The sequence below is a fragment of the Stenella coeruleoalba genome (assembly GCF_951394435.1).
Source record: "Stenella coeruleoalba genome assembly, chromosome: 1".
NCBI classification, from domain to species: Eukaryota; Metazoa; Chordata; class Mammalia; order Artiodactyla; family Delphinidae; genus Stenella; species Stenella coeruleoalba.
The window spans coordinates 41,087,719-41,109,155 of NC_137169.1; the positions used below are offsets into that span (position 1 = coordinate 41,087,719).

The 21,437-nt window shown below is 38.2% G+C and overlaps 1 protein-coding gene across 2 annotated transcripts in view; it reads right to left on the reverse strand.

Annotated features, from left to right (window-relative positions):
* The window catches only part of LOC307188045 (BEN domain-containing protein 5), a gene marked incomplete at its 3' end in the record, with an annotated part of 1,401,459 nt that extends 1,388,825 nt beyond the window's left edge, over positions 1-12,634 (reverse strand). For both annotated transcript variants that reach the window (XM_079924747.1, XM_079924746.1), the window contains exon 1: positions 12,455-12,634. In XM_079924747.1, the coding sequence (XP_079780873.1) occupies positions 12,455-12,488 (34 nt within the window). In that variant the 5' untranslated portion in view covers positions 12,489-12,634. The remainder of the gene's footprint in view (positions 1-12,454) is intronic.
* Positions 12,635-21,437: the final 8,803 nt, after the last annotated feature.

A 21,437-nucleotide genomic window follows, 5' to 3' on the forward strand; every position in this document is an offset into this window, starting at 1 on the left:
CTGATAAAAAATTGAAGGGTGAAAAAAACCAAAGACCTAGTGTTTATTCAGTATGCCAATGTCTTCTACTTAACTGGAACAAGGCAGGGGTAGGAAAAGCCTGCAGCAGAAAAATCAAGGAAAGGTAGAGATGAAAAGTTTACAGATTTTACTAATTTCTGGTTTCTTTAAAAAAGAGAATGGATTGATAGATAAAAAGATTAAGAGCTTGAAAAAATAAAATTTTTTAAATCATAAAAAAATAAAAAATAAAAATAAAATTTATAAAATCAATATAAAAACATTTAGCTCGCTAGGACAGAAACAAAAGGAATTGATCTATTCTCCTGACAATACCTAACCCTGCTTTTGACAACCACTTGATTGAAACTTGTAAACTTTCAAAGTATGTATTGTTCAGAGCAAATACCTACAGGGTAAGGATGCTTTTGTCACTCTAATAACAAGAAAACTCAATCTCACAGTTTTAAGTAGACAGTGTGTTTTCAAGAGTACTTAGCAACTTTTTATAACCTAAATGAGAAGTAGCATTAAAATTAGAAACCTAAAAAAAATTGTACTTACTTCATTTCATCAGGAAGACATACACTTCAATGTAAAGTTTGCTGAGAACAACTTTTTGCCAACTTCAAACCACTATGAAGGTAAGGATGTACAAATGATAAAGAAAAATTACCCCTCCTTCTTCCCCCCAAAACACAATTTGACCTCTGGGATAATATGGTTCACTAATTAGTTACAACACCTATTGTCTCAGAATGTACCTCTTCAGATTTCAATTAAAATATATAAAATACCTCAATTATTTATTGAGTTCCTTAACTGAAGAAACTCAATCAATTAAAAAAACACTGATGTAGTCACAAGACAAGTCTCCCAGTAACAGAAAAGATATAATCAATGCAAACCAACTTAAAATTAGTCTCAACTCTGGCAAATGTTGATGCAGAGGAAAGAAGATTTTTTTTTCCCTTGTGACCTTATTAAATCAACTTCTAGAAATTAATAAAAAGATAAACACAAGAATTAAATCATGATTCCCTCCTCAGAATACAGGGAACGTTGCTTTCATGAAACTGAATCCTAGACTACATATATTTTATATTAAATTGAAATAAAAGATCCAGTCTCTTTGGAGAAAGGAATAAAAGTTATCCACTCTGTTCATTAAATCATTTGATTCTTCATCCAGTTCTATAATATGAGTGATGCTGAGCTTCAAATCAAAGAACCCAAAATACTGATAAACCTAAACTGAGATAAGGCCTTCCAGTTTTTCTTTAGAAAGTTCAAAACGTTTATAATAATTTTTTACCAAGCTGCAAAAATTTTACTAGCATTTCTCATAATCATTGCTATTCTTGTGGTGGTACACTGGTAATGACATTAGTAAAAGAGAACCTAGAACATTACTGCTATGGATGATATTTCCAATTTTAATTAAAATTATTTTAAGTTTTTAATGTATTTATAATACACATCTTTAAAATTGCTCTCTTCCAGTATCTGGGGTAGCAACATGAGCAGAGAGCCTCTTTAAATATATATGAAGCTGTATACCTCATGGAATGGAAGGCATCAATTAATCCAATAAGTTGGTTAATAGAATTTCTACTCTATCATATGCATAACATACACCCTCACAACTCTATCGAGTAAAGGATTAGTATCATCATTTTAAAGATGAATAAAACTGAGGCTCATAGAAGCACTATTACACATTTTTATGGCTGAGTCGTATTCCAGCGTGTGTGTGTGTGTGTGTGTGTGTGTGTGTGTGTGTGTGTATCACTTCTTCTTTATCCATTCATCTGTTGATGGACATACTTAGGTTGCTTCCATATCTTGGCAATTGTAAATAATGCTTCTATGAACACTGGGGTGCATGCACCTATTCAAATTAGTGTGGTTTTTTCTTTTGAATATATACCCAGGAAAGAAATTGCTGAGTCATATGGTAGTTCTGGTTTTAGTTTTTTGAGAAACCTGCATACTGTTTTCCACAGTGGCTGCACCAGTTTACGTTCACACCACCAGTAGACAAGGGTTCCCTTTTCTCTACATCCTTGCCAACATTCGTTATTTGTGTCCTTTTTGATGACAGCCATTCTGACAGGTGTGAGGTGATATCTCATTGTGGCTTTGATTTGCATTTCCCTGATGATTAACAATGTTGAGTATCTTTTCATCTGCCTATCGGCCATTTGCACGTCCTCTTTGAGAAAATGTCTATTCAGTTATTCTGCCCATTTTTTTGTTTATTTTTTGATGTTGAGTTGTATGAGCTGTTTATATATTTTTGGATATTAACCCTTCATCGGTCATATTATTTGCAAATATTTTCTCCCAGTCAGTAGGTTGTCTTTTCTTTTTGTCGATGGTTTCCTCTGCTGTGCAAAAGCTTTTAGTTTAATTAGGTCTCATCTGTTTATTTTTGCTTTTATTTCTTTTGTTTTAGGACACAGAGCCAAAAAAAAAAAAAATTGGTACAATTTATGTCAAAGAGTGCTCTGCCTATGTTTTCCTCTAGGAATTTTATGGTATTCAGTCTTACATTTAGATCTTTAATCCACTTTGAGTTTATTTTTGTATATGGTGATAAGAGAATGTTCTAATTTCATTCTTTTACATGTAGCTGTCCAGTTTTCCCAGCACCACTTATGGAAGAGACTGTCTTTTCTCCATTGTATAGTCTTGCCTCCTCTGTCATAGATTAATTGACCATAAGAATATGGGTTTATTTCTGGGCTCTCTATTCTATTCCATTGATCAATATGTCTGTTTTTGTGCCAGTACCATATTGTTTTGATTACTGTAGCTTTGTAGTATAGTTTGAAGTCAGGGAGCATGGTTTTTTCCAGCCCTGTTCTTTCTCAAAATAGTTTTGGAAGTCCTAGCCACAGCAATCAGAGAAGAAAAAAAAATAAAAGAAATCCAAATTGGAAGGGAAGAAGTAAAACTGTCACTATTTGCAGATGACATGATACTACACATAGAAAATCCTAAAGATGCCACCAGAAAACTACTAGAACTCATCAATGAATTCAGTAAAGTTGCAGGATACAAAATTAATATACAGAAATCTACTGCATTTCTATACACTAACAACAAACTATCAGAAAACAAAATTAAGGAAACAATTCCATTTATCACCACATCAAAAAGAATAAAATACCTAGGAATAAACCTACCTAAGGAGGTAAAAGTCCTGTACTTGGAAAACTGTAAGACACTGAAGAAAGAAATTGAAGATGACACAAATTGGATTGGAAGAATTAATATTGTTAAAATGACCACACTACCCAAGGCAATCTACAGATTCAATGCAATCCCTATCAAAATACCAATAGCATTGTTCACAGAACTAGACCAAATTATTTTAAAATGTGTATGGTAATACAAAAGACTCCTATTAGCCAAAACAAATGAGGTTTTAAATGAGCTTTTCCATCCCCAGTTCACCAACTGTGTTTGTGTTATATTCAACTAGTACATTTTGTTTGTAAAATGTCAAAGGTTTCCCCACTTTCCCCCTTCATTTGGTTCAACATGCTCAGCTTCCAATAGCCTAAGTTCAAATATTTAAACATAAAATTTATGGATAAAAAAACTTTTCATTCATTTCTTCCACAAATACTTATTGAATGCCTACTATGTAGCAACCATGTGCTAATTGCTATTTTAGTCCCTACTATCCAGCACTAATTTACTCAGTACATGTGTAGAGATGTCTAAGATGAGAAACTTCATTAACCTCATGATTAGAATAATTAGAAACAAACACATACTTTTTGTTTAATACATTTGTCTGAAAATTACAGTATGTATATATGTATTACCTCTTCCTCTAGAAAAGAAAATCTGTGTTATTTAAGTTCTATTGTATGCCTTCCCCTTCTATCAGTACTGAGACAGTATACCCAGGAAATAAAGCCAAGAGGCAGAGCAGAGAAGTCCTATCAGTATGAACTTAGAGCCAGAGAGCCTCAGGTTGTAGTTCCTGTTCTCAAACTAACTGGTAATGTAGTCTTAGCTATACCACTTATTCTCTTTTTTTTCTTAACATCTTTATTGGAGTATAATTGCTTTACAATGGTGTGTTAGTTTCTGCTTTATAACAAAGTGAATCAGTTATACATATACATATATCCCCATATCTCCTCCCTCTTGCATCTCCCTCCCACCCTCCCTATCCCACCCCTCTAGGTGTTCACAAAGCACCAAGCTGATCTCCCTGTGCTATGCAGCTGCTTCCCACAGCTGCTTTCCTATCTATTTTACATTTGGTAGCATATATAAGTCCATGCCACTCTCTCACTTCGTCCCAGGTTACCCTTCCCCCTCCCCATGTCCTCAAGTGCATTCTCTACATCTGCATCTTTATTGCTGTTCTGCCCATAGGTTCTTCAGAACCTTTTTTTTTTGATTCCATATATATGTGTTAGCATATGGTATTTGTTTTTCTCTTTGTAACTTACTTCACTCTGTATGACAGACTCTAGGTCCATCCACCTCACTACAAATAACTCAATTTCATTTCTTTTCATGGCTGAGTAATATTCCATTGTATATATGTGCTACATCTTCTTTATCCATTTATCTGTGGATGGACACTTAGGTTGCTTCCATGTCCTGGCTATTGTAAATAGAGCTGCAATGAACATTGTGGTACATATATACCATTTATTCTTTCTGAATGCTAATCTTCTCATATGTAAAACTGAGATAATTATACCCCCTTGCAGGAATTTTGTGAGAATTAAACAAGATATACTCAAAGTACCTGAAAGGAAAGAAGTAACACTGTAAATGGCAGACTGTCTTACTGAAATAACTTTGTTTTTAAAGGTCATTACTATAATACCTGGTTATTTATCTCTCTCCATTTTAGGGCAGTCTATTATTATTTACTGAATGGGAATCAGGAAATTTGAGCTACAGTTCTGGATCCTCTTCTTGCTTCTTACGTGACTCTGGGTAAGTTGCCTGACCTCTAACATTCAATATAAAGATAAAAATTCACACTTCCCTTACTGTGTCTTATAATATTATGCATGTCTTTTCTACTTACAGGAGAGCAAAAATGGAAAGAATTTGGGCTTTGGAATCAGAAAGACCCGTTTCCAGCCACATAAGCCTGAACTAATCATTTAATCTCTCTTGAACCTAACTATGTAACTGGATTCTTTCTTCAGGTCCACTGTGAGGCAAAATAAGAGAATGTACACAAAGTAAACTACAAAGAAGCTAAAAGTGTAAGATAAACTGATGACCAAATAATGTAGGGGCCAGCATTTACTTTGAACCTGCTCTAGCCCAGATATTAGATCAACCCTTTCCACCAAAGTATTCCTACTTTGAAGATTTCAGATTCTTAAATGTAACCTCATTACTAACAAATAGAGGATTTCTTAACCTGGGTTTCTGGGGATGGATGTTACCACTTGAAATCATTTTCAAGTTTTTGTGTGTCTACACATAATGTGCATTTCCATGAGAAAGAATTATTGTTTTTTCATCACATAGGCAAAGGGATATATGACCCCAGAAATGTTTAAGAACCAATCCAGGGTGGGGGTAGGAGGTAGGAAGGAACACAGTCTTCAGTTCTGTTAATAGATCAGCAATACTAGCAATGTTTTGCATAAGCTTTATTCCCTCACCACACAACTTTCTGTGCACGTGTTGCTCTCTCTGCCTTCCAAATCCTACTATACTCTCCTAGTCCCTCTGCCTACCGCCATCGCTGGACTAACTCCTTTTTACATTCAAGACTGTTATTCATGGGTTCTTCCTCCAAGAAGCTTTAGTGAACTATTACTGCCACCACCACCCACAGGCTCTCAGGGAACCATTCTCTGGCCTCAGAATTCTGTGGACAACTCTATCATTGCCTGGATGGTAATTTTCTAACTCTATTCCTCCTCCATTAGGATGGGAGCTCCTTGAAGGCAGGAACTTTGTCTAATACATCTCTGAATTTCCAGAGTTTTGCACAATGCCAGGTACATGGTAGGTATTCAATATATATTTTTGAATGAATAATTTTTAAACGAATAACACAGTCCACAGCATAATGATTTCTTCCACAAAGCCTGACATAGAGATTAATATATTAAAATTAATGATTCTAAGACTCCTGAAAAAAGGCAAGCAAACTATAATTGTTGGCAGATTGTTTTTTCCATTCCTTTACACCAAATCTCAGATTTTTTTTTCCATAACATTGTTTTGGAGTTTTTTGTTTGTTTGTTTGCTTTACTTGGCTGCACCAGGTCTTAATTGCAGCACGCGGCATCTTCGAGGCATGCAGGATCTAGTTCCCTGACCAGGGATCGAACCCAGGCCCCCTGCATTGGGAACACAGAGTCTTAACTACTGGACCACCAGGGAAGTCCTTCTGTAAAATTGTTGAAAGTTTTTATTTAGGAATTTCCAAGCCTATATAAAAGTTTTTAATCTTATATAAAATTCTATGCATCTTTGTGTTTGCTTGTTTTGTTTTCCTTCAGTTAACATGCAAGTACATTATTCTGAAAGCCTATTTTGAGAGTCAAATATTCACAATCAATAGTTCTCAAAAATATATGACAAATAAAAACTTCTTTCTCTACAGTTTGAAAAAAAGAAATTTTTTAATGAATCCCATTAAATAAATGGGAAATATAAAAAGTAAAAATTACCATATTCCCATATGGTGAACACCATTAATAAATTATCAAAAGCTTTCACACTTGTGATAATCTTTTATAATCTGAAAAATCAAATTCAGCTAAGAATTAAAATTTTTCTTAAATTAATACTAAAATTAACACCTACATTGCTGAAATTTAGCAATTAATAAATATATTCTGAAACTCACAGAAGACTGTGCTGTTCTTAAATGACGAAAAGACAAAGCTGTGACTGTTAAGAATATGTATCAAAATATTGGCATCCTTCTGAACTTAATGCTACAGTTCTCTAGTATCTCTCATTGAAAATTACCCTGAGCAGGCTTCCCTGGTGGCACAGTGGTTGAGAGTCCACCTGCCGATGCAGGGGACACGGGTTCGTGCCCCAGTCCGGGAAGATCCCACGTGCCGCCAAGCGGCTGGGCCCGTGAGCCATGGCCGCTGAGCCTGCGCATCCGGAGCCTGTGCTCCGCAACGGGAGAGGCCACAACAATGAGAGGTCCGCGTACCGCAAAAAAAGAAAAACCAAATGCAACATTCATAGATCTCAGAAATACAGACATTATCAGAGCTCCTTGGAAGAAACAAGCACATAGCATCATGGAAACAAAAGGTGTTTTCTGTCCCAGTACTTTTGGGATCTTTTCACAAAGCCAACCTCACCGATATTACAAAAGATATAAATGCGACAAAAAATAATTTGAAGTTTTAAAAATATTTCTAAAAAGGGATAAAATTATATAAGTCCACATCCCCTTTTCCATAATTCCAAAATCCCTGAATCTCTAAAAACAGTCATTTTTTTCACAACTTTGGTGCCAAAATTAATCTGTAAGCAAAACTTAACCTAAATTGATGTGAAGCTATTTATAACTTTTATTCAATTAGTGTGAATGTGATATTAATGTGTTTGATTATAGGATACTCTCCCATATCCCATTGGGGGTGTTATGTAATAAACAGTACATAATGAAATACTAAGTACATAAAGCAATACATAAGGCTTTATTGCCTTTCAATAATCCAAAAAAAAAGAATCTGAATTCTGAAATATATAAGTACATAAAGCAATATATAAGGCTTTATTGTCTTTCCATAATTCAAAAAAAAAAAGAATCTGAATTCTGAAATATATTTGCAAGGCTGCTCAATAAGAGATTGCAGACCTGGATTTCTTCTTCTTTTAAAGGTGATTTTACTAGTAAGGCTTTAGGAAAAGGCACACACACACACACACACACACACACGTGCATACACCAATTAAGTTACCATTTCTTTGGGGGTGTAAAACATTGTGCACTTTCCATACCTTATTTCTAATTGTCACCTGAAAAGTAGGTGTTACTATCCCAAATTTACAAATAAGGAAACTATAGCCAAAAAAGCTTAACTATTTTGCCCAGTTCCTAACAAAAGATAGAAGACATTATTCTCATTTCTAAGGCTTTTTAAAATTTCAACATTCTATCTATAGATAATTTCAGATAATGTAATGTTGCTTTTTTTAAACAACTCATTTCATTCACAGAGAAAGTGATCAAGGTTCAGGCCACTTTAACATACTGCATCATTCTAAAATTTCTGCTCAACATGGGCCTCCACAAAAGTAACAAACTTGGCAATATAGGAAAACAAATCATTTAACCCAGTAATTTGAACAAAAGCTTTTTTTGTGATAGTTGGAAAGGCAGGAGAAGAATCTGAGAAACTGAAGTAGGTACAATCTAGCCTGAAACTAATACCTCTACATTTAGTTCACTATAAGTTTCTTTTGTATTGTTATTAATAGTCAAATTGTTGGAGAAGAAGAAAAATTCTAATATTCATGTCCTCATTTTAAAGTATAATATTTAAAAGAAGAAACTTCCTTTTGCAAATCTGACCATCTTTCAGAGCTACCTGCATGCTTTAAAAAAGTATCCTAAGTGTCTCTTCACTCCTTCAAGAAATTTCTCAAAATCCACCTCATATAGAGACTTGTCCCATGACACATAGTTCAGCTAACAATTCTACATTCTCCAAAACTTGACGTCTGTCTTTCTTCTGACAGCAAATCAATTATGCTAATGAAGAAAAATGAAATGTCTTATGTTAATCACTGTATGTTTAAAGCTTGTTTTTATATGTAAAGTACATATAATACATTTGAATTTTTATATTCAAGCTTCAGGGGAATTAAGGAAACACCATTTATTGGACTCTTCATATATATCCACTATTAGTCACAACTATCCTGTAAATATCATCCCCATTTTAAGGATGAGGAAACTGAAGATCAGAAAATTTGAATCTGAGGTCCACATCAAATAAGTCACAGAAACATGATTTAAACAAGGATCTGACTCCCAGTTCTTTTCACTTTACCTTGCTAATGTATGCTTAGCTTAGAATATTTCCTGTAGGGAAGGAATTATCATCATGGCTATTATTTCTTCAGTATGTAGTATGTTGCAATACAAACAGAAGGCCAAATAATGAATCTAGATAATGTTAAAATAGCCAAAAACCTGCAATTATTTGCAGATTGAGCAAGTTGTTTAACTCCTCTGTGCCAAAACTTCTTCACATGTTAAATAGAGATAATGCCTTAGAGAGTAATTATGATGCTGAAGTGGATTAAATCATTTAAAGCACTTAGTACAATGTCTGGCAGATAATAAACACTCCATAAATGTTAGCTATTGCTCTTGAGATGAGGAATCACCTGACAGACATATTTTGTACCAGGTGTCTCCAGCCAGCAATAGATGTATACCCAATTCAAAGACAGTCAGTCCTACACTGGCTTGTGATCTATGACATGATCTGGTGGGAAAAGATGATGTGTGTCAATCAGATTCTCTTTCTTGGGGATCTGAATTAAGAAACAAATATTGAGGGACTTCCCTGATGGCACAGTGGTTAAGAATCCGCCTGCCAGTACAGGGGACACCGGTTCGAGCCCTGGTCTGGGAAGATCCCACATGCCACAGAGCAACTAAGCCCATGCGTCACAACTACTGAGCCCACATGCCACAACTACTGAAGCCCGAGCACCTTGAGCCTCTGCTCCACAACAAGAGAAGTCACCACAATGAGAAGCCTGTGCACCGCAACGAAAAGTAGCCCCCACTTGCCGCAACTAGAGAAGGCCAGCGCGCAGCAACAAAGACCCAATGCAGCCAAAAATAAATAAATTAAATAAATTTATTTTTAAAAAATGAAACAAAGATCAAGCCAGTTATTAGTGATTCAGAAGTTAAATAGTTTGACTCCTACCTTCATCAATTTCCTTTTATCAAGGTTACCAATGATGCTAAATATGTTGCTAAATCTAGTTTTTCAGTCTTCCTTTTTATATCACTTGGCAGCATTCAAGCTGTTGAATATGCCACTTACCTTGAAACATTCTTTTGCTTGTGCTCTTTACTCTCAGTCTCTTTGGAAGGCACTGAAATGTTGCAGCTACTCAACACTTCATCCCAGGCTGCTTCTCCTCACACTCTCCTGCTAGGCAATTTCATCCACACTTATGGCTTCAGTAATTAACTCCATGCTACCTCAGACTTTTCTTATAAATTCAACTTCCTTGCCAATCTCCTTACTTATTTGGATATCTCAAAGATACCTCAGATTCCATATGCCCAAAACCAAACACATGATCTTCCCTCTCAAACCCAGCCAAGATCCCTCACAGGACTCCCTATCTCCATAATGGCACCATCAACTATTCAGCTGCACAAACTAAAACATTAGAAGTACACTTTGATAACATCCTTCTCTCACATTCCCATCTTTCACTAAGTCCTATTGATTTTTCTTAAACATTTTTCAATTCCTTCTCTCCATTTTAGGATTTTTGACCAAAATTCTTATCATAGCCTGTAAGGCCCTGCAAGATCTGCTTCAGATTACCTCTTTTCTCCTTTTATTGCCCTATGTGCAGCCACACTTGTCTCCTTTCAGTTCCTTAAATACAGTGCATCATGTTTCCTCCTACCTTCAGGTATTTGCACATGGTTTCCCTCTTCCTGGACCACTCTCTGCCCTTCTCTTCATTTATTCAATCTCTATCATATCTCAACTAAAATATCACTTCCTTAGAGAAAGCTCCTTGAACATCTAGACAATATCAGGTCATTCAGTCATTCATTTAACAAATATTTATTAATTAATAACTTAACTCTACACCAGGTATGGTTCTAGACATGTGGAATTAATAAACACAAGAAAGACCCTTGCCTTCATGGAGCCTACATTCTAGAGGAGGAAGACAGGCAATAAGCAATAAAAATAATAAGTATATTAAATAATATGTGTGAAGGCATAAGTCTATTGGGGAAAGGAAAAGAAAAAAGAGTAAGGTAAGAGAATCACAAGCAGAGAGTTTTCAGTGCTTAACTTGATGCCTGGCATATAGCTGGCACTCAAACATGTGTTGAGTGTATGTTATGAAAAAAAGAATGCACATGTTCAAGTTGAGGGAGCTTAAACTATAAAATGAGTAGAGGAATTACTTGGTCTAAGAACAGAGATGCCATGAAAGAAAGAGAAACCATGCAGGTCTTGAGAGAGAATGGTCTCTTGAACCATTCTTGATGTCTTCATACAGATTCCAGTTGCAGTCATTGTATGCTCTTCCCATAACCACAACCTCCCTCCTCCACCTCCAAGTGGATCACTCTTGTAACCAAATTACCTAATCAGGACACATATACAAGATCATGTATATCACTCCATCACCCACCACCACACATATCTCCAAAGCCACTGCTTTTCTACACACACACACACACACACACACACACACACATACACACACACACACGGATATCACTCTGATGCTCCAGTTCTTCAGTTCCCAGACCCTTTTAGGGACAAACTCCCTCCCACACACACAGAACTGTAAAAACCCTTGCTTTCTTCTATGACCCTGTAAGACACTTAGGTCACTATCTCTCCAAGCCCAGGCATACTCACAAGGCTGCCCCCTCAGGAACAGGATCCTAGGTCTCCCTGCCTGTTAGTCTCCTTGCACTTTAAAGACTACCTTTCACCCACAGATATGTGAACATGCACCCCTTTCTGATTCTGAATGACCTTCAAGATCACTGATCCCGTATATACCCACTGATTCCATATATACCCATTGATCCCATATATACCCATATAGCCTCCTTTGGTAGGATTCTAAAGGACTGGGTGTCCCCTCAAGCCTTTTGTACTCTTAAGGACCCATATGAGGATTTGTATACTTTCTCTGTGACCAGGGGTGACCCTCAGGCACTACAATTCCCCAAAGCACAAACACTCCTATATCCCTCTTCCATGGCACTGCCTGATACTAAAGTGACACTCCTCCTACTTACACCTGCCTCCTCAGAATCGGAGCCCCTCTCCCCTAAACCATGCCCCTTTAGGGAACCCACCCATGTTCCCACATGACTGTGTACAACCCCCCCCATGACGCAGCCTACCCCCTATAATCAGCCCCCATCACAGGTGCCCCTCAGGAGGGGAGTCCGGCGTCTTCCGTGGGGTCCCTGCCCTTTCTCAGCCAATGCTCACTCAAAAGTGTGCACACTCTCATACACCCCTGCGACGCCTGGACTCCGGGGTGCCTGCCCGCCACTCAGAGGGGTACGCTCCCCCCTTGACCCCTGACCTCGAGGTCATAGCCCCATCGCGCAAACACAGAAGTGGCCTCCTCAGGAGTAGCGCCATGCCCAAGTCGGCTGTCCCCTCAGGCCCAGGACAGCCGTGCAGCCTCAGCGCTTCCCCGATCGACCGCCCCCACCGACCTGCCTCAGGCGCCGTCTGGCTCCGCTCCGCCATTTTTTGTTCTCCCTCCGCCTCTGAGCCCACGCGAAAATTAGAGGGCAGTGGGGAGTGGGCGATGGGATCCGCGAGCTGACAGGAACTACCTCGGGAAGCCGCGGCGCGACGGTTGCCAGGGCAACGGGCGGCCGGCGTGCGGCCGGCCGGCGTGTGGCGGGGGGCAGGCTGGGAGCTAGCGTGCGTCCGAGGCCCCGCCCCCTCGGCGCGAGGCCCCCTCGGCGCGAGACTCCGTCCCGGGACAGCCGCCTGCAAGGCTGGGACTCCGCTGCGTTTCTACCCTGCAACCTGGCTACCGCGTGCTGGCAACTGAGCATGCTCGGCCGCCTCTGGGGCGCGGGGACCAGGTCCGCTGGGGTCGCGCTCTCCTGCCGCGCACGCGGGTGCTCGAGCTGACCGAAGAGATGGTTGGGCTAGCTTTACTGTGGTTGGTACTGAACTTCGGGAGCTTGGGACAGGCTTCTTGATTTCCCAGCGCTTCTCCCCACTGCGTGCCTGTCCCTGATCGAGGTGCTGAGTAACTTATATCTTAAACTGAAAAGCCCTGAGAATCAATAATTATGTGCCCACCCCACCCCAAACACGCGAAGGACTAACGGGGTCCGCCTTCTCGCCGCTCTACAACCGCACCAGCCCCCAACTCTAGAAAAGGCTTCCCTTTCGCTAGTCTATTTCTCAGTATACTAGGATGCTCTTTCCCATCTCTGGTGAATTGCCACTACCTTCTAAGACCAAACTGGAACATTATTCTTTACAGAACTGCTCTATCCTCCCACAGTCTAAGTGTTAGGACAGGAATGCACAGGGCAATGCTTTATGCATTATTTACTTCTCTTTTCCTCACTTGACAGTGGAGCTCCCTTATTCTTAGGGTCAGTGTCTTTATCTTTGTATACTCCATAATACAGCATTGTGCTTGACACAAAGTAGGTGCCAAGTAAATGTTTACATAATGAAACATTGTTCCTAGGTTCACGCCTGCACATTCTTACCTGTTTTATTGAACACTTAATTTTTTTACCAAATACCTTGATAGGTAGGCCCCTACTCCTCCAGGGGCTCACAGGGAAAGGAAAAGAGGTAATGACTTTGATAGAGGTTAACTAGTCTTTGAAGTGCTACAGGATCAGAGCGATGGAACTGTAAGTTGGGGGGAGGGAGCCGGGGGGGATGGCTAATCAGAGAAGTCTTCAGAGTGGAGTGGATACCCTAGCTGAGTCTTGAAGAATGTGCCTACTTAAAAAAATGCGCAAGGTGGGAGTTGCGAGTTAAGTTTTATTTGGGGCAAAATGAGAACTATAGCCCAGGAGACAGCACCTCATATAGCTCTGAGAAACTGCTCCAACTAAGCAGGGGGAAGGTCAGTATATATGTGATTTTGGTGAAGGGGGAGTACATGCAATCAAGCACATATTTATGCAGAAGGTTTCTGCTAGTCTCATGAAGGTTACTGCTAGTCATGAGGAGCAGACGTCACCATGAAGGATTTTAGTGCTTTTCTAGATATGAGATATAAGAATTGGGCTTATAAAATCGGCTCCTGAAAGTATCTAACTATCTGAAGACCTGTTCTGCCAGTTTTTCCCAGAGCACAGAGGGCTTCATTTCTGCTCTCCACCCTGAACTCCTTTCAGGGGGTGTTGAAAGTCAGCAGTTGCAACAGCACATGATTTAATCCTTGTAGAGGTAGATGGCAAGTGCCAATTTGTAGCTGACATACTCATTGAACCTCAGTTTCCTTTTCCAACAAACTGAGACAAAGATCCTGCCTTCCACAAAGAATTCTCTAAGTCACAAATGGTGTGATAGATTAAAATGCATTTGACAAGTATAAATTTAGTAAATAAAGAACCTAGGATGTTTTAGAATAATTCACTTAAACATCCCTTGATTTCTCTGCTGAGGCAGACTGTGTGTAACTGCTGGAGATGAAGAGGTGAATATAACACTGTCCATGTCTTCTAGGAGCTCACAATCCAGAAGGGAAAAGAGATTTAATCAGTAATTACAACCCAGCATGATCAGTGTCCTGATAGAAGAAAGCATGGGAGACTGTGGGAGCCCAGAGGATGAGCACACAACCCAGCCTGGGATAGAGGGGATCAGTGAAGGGATATTCAGGGAAAGCTTCCTGAAGGAGTGTCTGATCAGACTCTTCAAGGGCAAGTAGCAGTAAGATGGGCAAAGAATATAGGGATACAGTGTGAAAGGATGGTTGAGGCAATAGGAACTGCATGGGCAAAGCAAAGGATAGTGTATCCGAGGTGAAGACCAAGGCAGGAGTGGCCACACCAATAAGTAAGGGCAGATTTGGAGAACTCAGATGTGGGGGACTTGATCCTGTAACAGGTAGAAACCCATTGGCCGGTTTTTAAGGAGGTCATGGATTTGGTCAGCTGTGCTGGTTGCTGTATATAGAGTAGATTAGAGCCAGGAAAATCAAAAGGCTGTGTAGTAAATAATCTACACAAATTTATGAAACACATGGAAGGTTCTCATCAAAGGTAATCTGAAAAGTCAACAAACATGTTTCTATGTAACTGAACTGTTCAATTGAAATTTTAAATAAAGTTTAAAAATCAGTTTAGTCAGATTGTCCACATGTCCAGTGCTCAATAGCTACATGTGGTTAGTAGCTACTGTATTGGACAGCATATATATAGAACATTTCTATCACCGCAGAAAGTTCTATAGGACAGTATTGATACATAAATGCCAACTGAGCAGAGGAGATGAAATGCCTGGGAAAATCAGCACTGACAGGACCAAGTTTAGTTCTCCTGTGTGTCAGCTCCTCTTCAGGAAGTAGTACATTCCTGCTGGAGTCTTCAGACTTCCCTTTTGTTGTGTGAAATAGCACAACATGGGGTGTAGGAAAGAAATGCCCCCTACGTGAGCCATGGGAGTGGGTTTTCCCATGCTGCCATTCAGAGTGTCCCTGGGAGGTCTGCCTTCCCTAAAGATCTCCCGTGGTTTCTGCCTCCACAGCCAGCCACCCTCCTACCACAAAGCCAGGGTTGCTTCCTTCAGAAAAATATTCCCTATAGGATTCACCCACTCCCTCTGTAAACATTTTTTAAAATGATACCTTCTATGAGCCTGGCACTGAGTTAGATGTGGTATGGAATGAAAGAGATATTCAAGTTATAATCACATTTCTCACATGTACAAACTCATTTAATTCTCGTTGTAAAACTGGCATAAATGTCATCATCCTGTACAGAAGATGAAACTGGGATTCAGAGAGTTTAAGTGACTTACACAAGTCACACAGTCAGAAAGTAGCAAACCCAGGGAAGACTGGAATGTGCAAAGAAATCATGTAATTTCACATCAAAAATCCATGTCTTTAACGTTTACAATTTAATGAGGAAGAAAAGACTAACACAAATCCAGTTTACAATTTCAAAAAAATGTGGTAAGAGCAATGATACAGGCATGCTCAGAAAAGTATAGGAGCATCAAAGAGAGATGCCCTTGGTAGGCATAGGGAAGGATTTTTGGAGGAAATGACCCTTGAGCTGAGTATTAAGGGTGACCTGGGGTGAGCCAGATGAAGTGTAGGGTGGGCAGAAGAGAGATGAAAATATTTTTTAATCAAACTTGTCATTTATATTTCTGCTTTGCTTATGTTGGTTTGGCCTTCTAAAAATATTACCAGTCTTTTCTTATTTGGTTCTTAAGTTTTAATTAAAAAAAAAAAACCAACTACCCTATGCTAAGGCTATAAAAGAGTTATTTAGGGATTTTTTTGTTAGCCTGAATAAAATATTTAAAAGTTAGAACATGACTGAACTCAACAGAAAGGAAAATATTCTGATGTTGAAAGGAAGAGAGAAATCAACGGTGCAAAGTCACTATCCTTATAATTTCCTCTGCCCAGACTGTTCTTTTTTCAGATATCTGCCTGCCTCTTACTTCATTCTGGTCTCATCTCAAATGTTACATTATTGGAGAGGTCTTCCCTGACAATACTACTTGAAATGTACTACTCAGATATTTCATAGCTTTTATAGTATTGTGAATATCTTATATTCTATAATTTTTTATACTTGCTTTCCTTATGTAGACAAATGCTATTGATTTTTATGAGTTAATATTAGAATTGTAAAATTCAGTGAACTCTCATATTATGTCTAACAGTTTGTTGACTATTTCAGATTTTTTTAACCTATTAGAAAAATCAACTGCAAAACCATAGTTGTCTTTTCCCTTCCTATTCTTTTAACTATTTCTTTTTCCTGTATTATTACTTTAGCCAGAGCCTCTAGTATTGTGTTTAAAAGTAGTTTATAGCTGGGATTCTTGTCTTTTCCTGACATTAAAGGTGCTACATCTAAATTTTTTTATTTGCCTACTTATTTATTGACTATTTCCCCACTATAACTTCTATGAGAGCAGGAACCTTACCTGTTTTGTGCCCTGCTGTTATCGTCAGCAGGTAAAAGTAGATATTTAATAAATATTTTTGAATGAATGACTAAATAAATGAATGAACAAACAAAACAAAAGCTATGATAGTTCTGTGTACATGTATTTGGAGAGTACAAAGAAGGTGCACCTAACCTAAACTTGCACTTGAAAGACAGTATGGTCAAAGGAGATTTCCTTAGAGGAAGGTAAAAAATAAGCTGAATTTTGAAGGGCAAGTAAGGAAGAAGCGGAGGATCCTAGGTAAAGGAAACAGTAAGAGATGTGAGGAGCAGAGGGTAAGAGAACACAGCTTGAAAACTCAGGAAGCTGTAGGTAATCTGGGATGACTCAACAATAAGGTGAACAGGAGAAAATGGCTTCTGTGTGGTTGGAGGAGTTGAGTGTAGTCCCTGAAGCCTTATAAATGATTTGAGCCCCAAAGCTGCTAAAAACATCCTCTTTCTAAACGCTCCCAAAGGTGATCAAAATAATCTGGACTTTCCTTCCAACAGAGGTTCCAGCAATATGAGAAGTTAAAAGCAACATTAAATGGAATAAACTTCTTTAAAATCCTCTGTGTGTGACCTGTTCATCTCCCACCTACACCCACTCCCCAGCTAAGATCTGGCAGACACCCAGGTCAGCTACCCTTCTGGATATCCAACAAGATCCATAATTATAAGCCAGCTTATAATGGACTTAAAGACAGTTTCTATACAGTGAGTTCATCTCACATAGATGTATTTACTAATATCCAGTCATTGCTGTTGTTGCTATATGTGTCTTGGCAGATGTCCCACAATAAACCGATTGCAAAAGATGTCGTTTCACGTATGTATATTTCCTTGCTCCTACCATGGCCAATTTAAGATCCACATGTCCTGTGTGTTTGGAGGCAGAAAGGGTACGTGTTGCTTTGTAGCAGGTAAAATGGTCCATATAAAAAACATATCCATACTCCAAGGAGTCTGTAATCCAAAAGCAAGAGTGGGCATGATGTGGAACACTGCAGAACAATACCCACATAATACATGTAGCTGGAGTGGCATATGGCTACCGCAGCTGGAATGCTTTGTAAAGGATCCCCAGACCATCGCTGGTCTTTGAACACTTCTCCAGTTCAAAGTAGAGCACACCATCTATTATCAGCAAACTCTGAAAAGCCAAGTGAGATGTTTAAAGTAGCCTTGAGCAGAGGTCAGATTCCTAAACTGTGCAAAACTAAAAGGTAAAGCTCTCTGACAAGAAGTAAACTACTGCGCATGCACATTACCATCCACCCTCAGTGGTAACACACTCTGTATCCTTGTGAAAGACAAACACAACTCATTGACTTTCCTGATAAGACGCCACTAACCAATGATTAAGTGAAGATCTTAGATAAATATCTTTTGAGGTCAAATAGGAAAAAGTTTAAGAATTAATCATTTGGCTTAAGTTAATTAACCATTAAAACACTAGAGCTGTTATTGCTTTTGTTATCCTTTGTTGCTAACATTCAGGGACAGTAAATAGAAAGGTACCTGGGATGTGATGAAAACATCATTGAAACTAGAGTCCGATCAGCTTTTGATTCTCAGCAAGTCACCTCATCTTTCTAAGCTCCATTTTTCCTAACCATAAAATAGGAGTAATTAATTGTATCTACTTCACTAGATTATTTAGAAATTAAATGAGTTTGTATATATTAACACATTTCCTAAACCAGAAAGCACTGCAAATGTTAGAGATTATTATGTAACTTCCATTGTTTCTGTGTTCTACTAAATTCCCATGGAAGCCCTTCAAATGACCCTCTAAGCATTTTTATTTGTTATTTTTTAAAAAATAGATTTTAATTTTTAGGATAGTTTTAGATTTACAGAAAAACTGAGAAAATAGAATAGTTTCCATATACCCTACACCCTGTCTCCACTATTATTAAGTTCTTGTATTAGTATGGTACATTTGTTACAATTAATGAACCAATATTGATACACTATTATCTTTTTATGAAGATGTATGAAGTTGTTTATTTATTTATTTATTTTGGCCAAACAGCACGCCTTGCAGAATCTTAATTCCCTGACCAGGGATTGAACCCGCACCCTTGGCAATGAGAGCACAGAGTCCCTAACCACTAAACCAGAGGGAACTCCCCTGACACACTATTATTAACTAAAGTCCAGAGTTTATTGAGATTTCCTTTGTTTTACCTACTGTCCATTTTATTTTCCAAGATCCCATGCAGGATACCACTTTACATTTAGTTATGTCTCCTTAAGCTACTCTTAGCTATAACATTTTCTCAGACTTTCCCTGTTTTTGATGACCTTGTGAGTTTTGGAGAACATTACTCAAAATGATGCCCCTCTATTGCAATTTGTCTGATGTTTTTCTCATGATTAGACAGTGGTTATGTGTTTTGGGGAAGATGATAACAGAGGTAAATTGCCATTTTCATCACATAATATCAAAGGTATATACTATCAGTATGATTTATGACATTGATGTTGATCTTGAGCACCTGGCTGAGGTAGTATCTGTCAGTTTTCTCCATTGTAAACTTACTCTTTTTCTCCCTTTCTGTACTGTACTCTTTGGAAGAAGTCACCATGTGCAGTCCACACTTAAGGAGTGGGGAGTTATGCTTCCCCTCTCTGGTTTTGCTTTTACCAAATAAAAGCAGTATTTCCATGGGACAGAGGGAATGTTATCTTTTAAGATATTTTCAAAGATCTGGTATGAGCTCACTCTTTTTAGAAGAAAAACTATAGGAAGAATAGTGTTCTATTCCTTGCCTTGAAAATCATAGTCAGTTCCCATTTTTACTTCAAAATAACTTTTATCTTAAAGAAAAAAAAAGTTTGTTAGATTTGCCACTGAATGCTTGAGGGGACCTGTCCCCTACAAATAGTCCTCTTTTTTCCTTCCTTCTTCTACTTTCTTATCTGTACCTTCTATAAAAGGAAAACTCATGCATTCATTTCTTCTTTTATATTTTTCCACCATGCTACTTCAAATATGTTGCTTGTATAATTTTTCTTAAGATGAAAAATTAGAATCTAAGCTTCTCTCTGAGGGAATATTAACTTTGAAGTTCAGGGAGGCAAAATCAAAGTGAAATCTGCAATTTACTTCCTTACAACAAGTTCTGGGAAGATAAAACTAACAAGACACAAAAGGAAAAATCTGTTTCAAACTGCTAATAAAGATGCAGTAATGAGTAGAAATAAAGAAAACATGAGGAAGTTGTGAATAAAAGCAACTTGGTTTACAACAATTGAATTTCCCTAATCCTCAACAATGTGGGCAAGCCAAGGTATCTAAATCTCAAACTTCTGATTCAGCCATTCTTGGGCAAACTTTATTTCTCAAATACTAGTTTCTGTGGCACAATAAAAACAGTAAACATACAAATACACACAGAGAAATCTGACACAAGGAATTTAGATGGTTTAAACTAGGTGATTAACATCTGTTTTGAAAAAAAGCCATATGGAGGTAGGTAATCTTTTTTTTTTAACATATTTATTGGAGTATAATTGCTTTACAATGGTGTGTTAGCTTCTGCTTTATAACAAAGTGAATCAGTTACACGTATACATATATCCCCATATCCCCTCCCTCTTGCATCTCCCTCCCACGTTCCCTATCCCACCCCTCTAGGGAGTCACAAAGAACTAAGCTGATCTCCCTGTGCTCTGCAGCTGCTTCCCACTAGCTATCTATTTTACATTTGGTAGTGTATATAGGTCCTTGCCACTCTCTCACTTCGTCCCAGCTTACCCTCCCCCCTCTCACTGTCTTCAAGTCCATTCTCTACATCTGCATCTTTATTCCTGTCGTGTTCCTGGGTTCTTCAGAACCTTATTTTTCTTTAGATTCCATATATATGTGTTAGCATACAGTATTTGTTTTTCTCTTTCTGACTCACTTCACTCTGTATGACAGACTCTAGGTCCATCCACCACACTACAAATAACTCAATTGCGTTTCTTTTTATGGCTGAAAAATATTCCATTGTATATATGTGCCACATCTTCTTTATCCATTCATATGTCAATGGACACATAGGTTGCTTCCACGTCCTGGTTATTGTAAATAGAGCTGCAATGGACATTGTGGTACATGACTCTTTTTGAATTATGGTTTTCTCAGGGTATATGCCCAGTAGTGGCATTGCTGGATCGTATGGTAGTTCTATTTTAAGTTTTTTAAGGAACCTCCATGCTGTTCTCCCTAGTGGCTGTATCAATTTACATTCCCACCAGCAGTGTATGAGGGTTCCCTTTTCTTCACACCCTCTCCAGCATTTATTGTTTCTAGATTTTTTGATGATGGCCATTCTGACCAGTGTGAGACTATATCACATTGTAGTTTTCATTTGCATTTCTCTAATGATTAATGATGTTGAGCATTCTTTAATGTATTTGTTGGCAATTTGTATATCTTCTTTGGAGAAATGTCTCTTTAGGCCTTCTGCCCACTTTTGGATTGGATTGTTTGTTTTTTCGATATTGAGCTGCATGAGCTGCCTGTAAATTTCGGAGATTA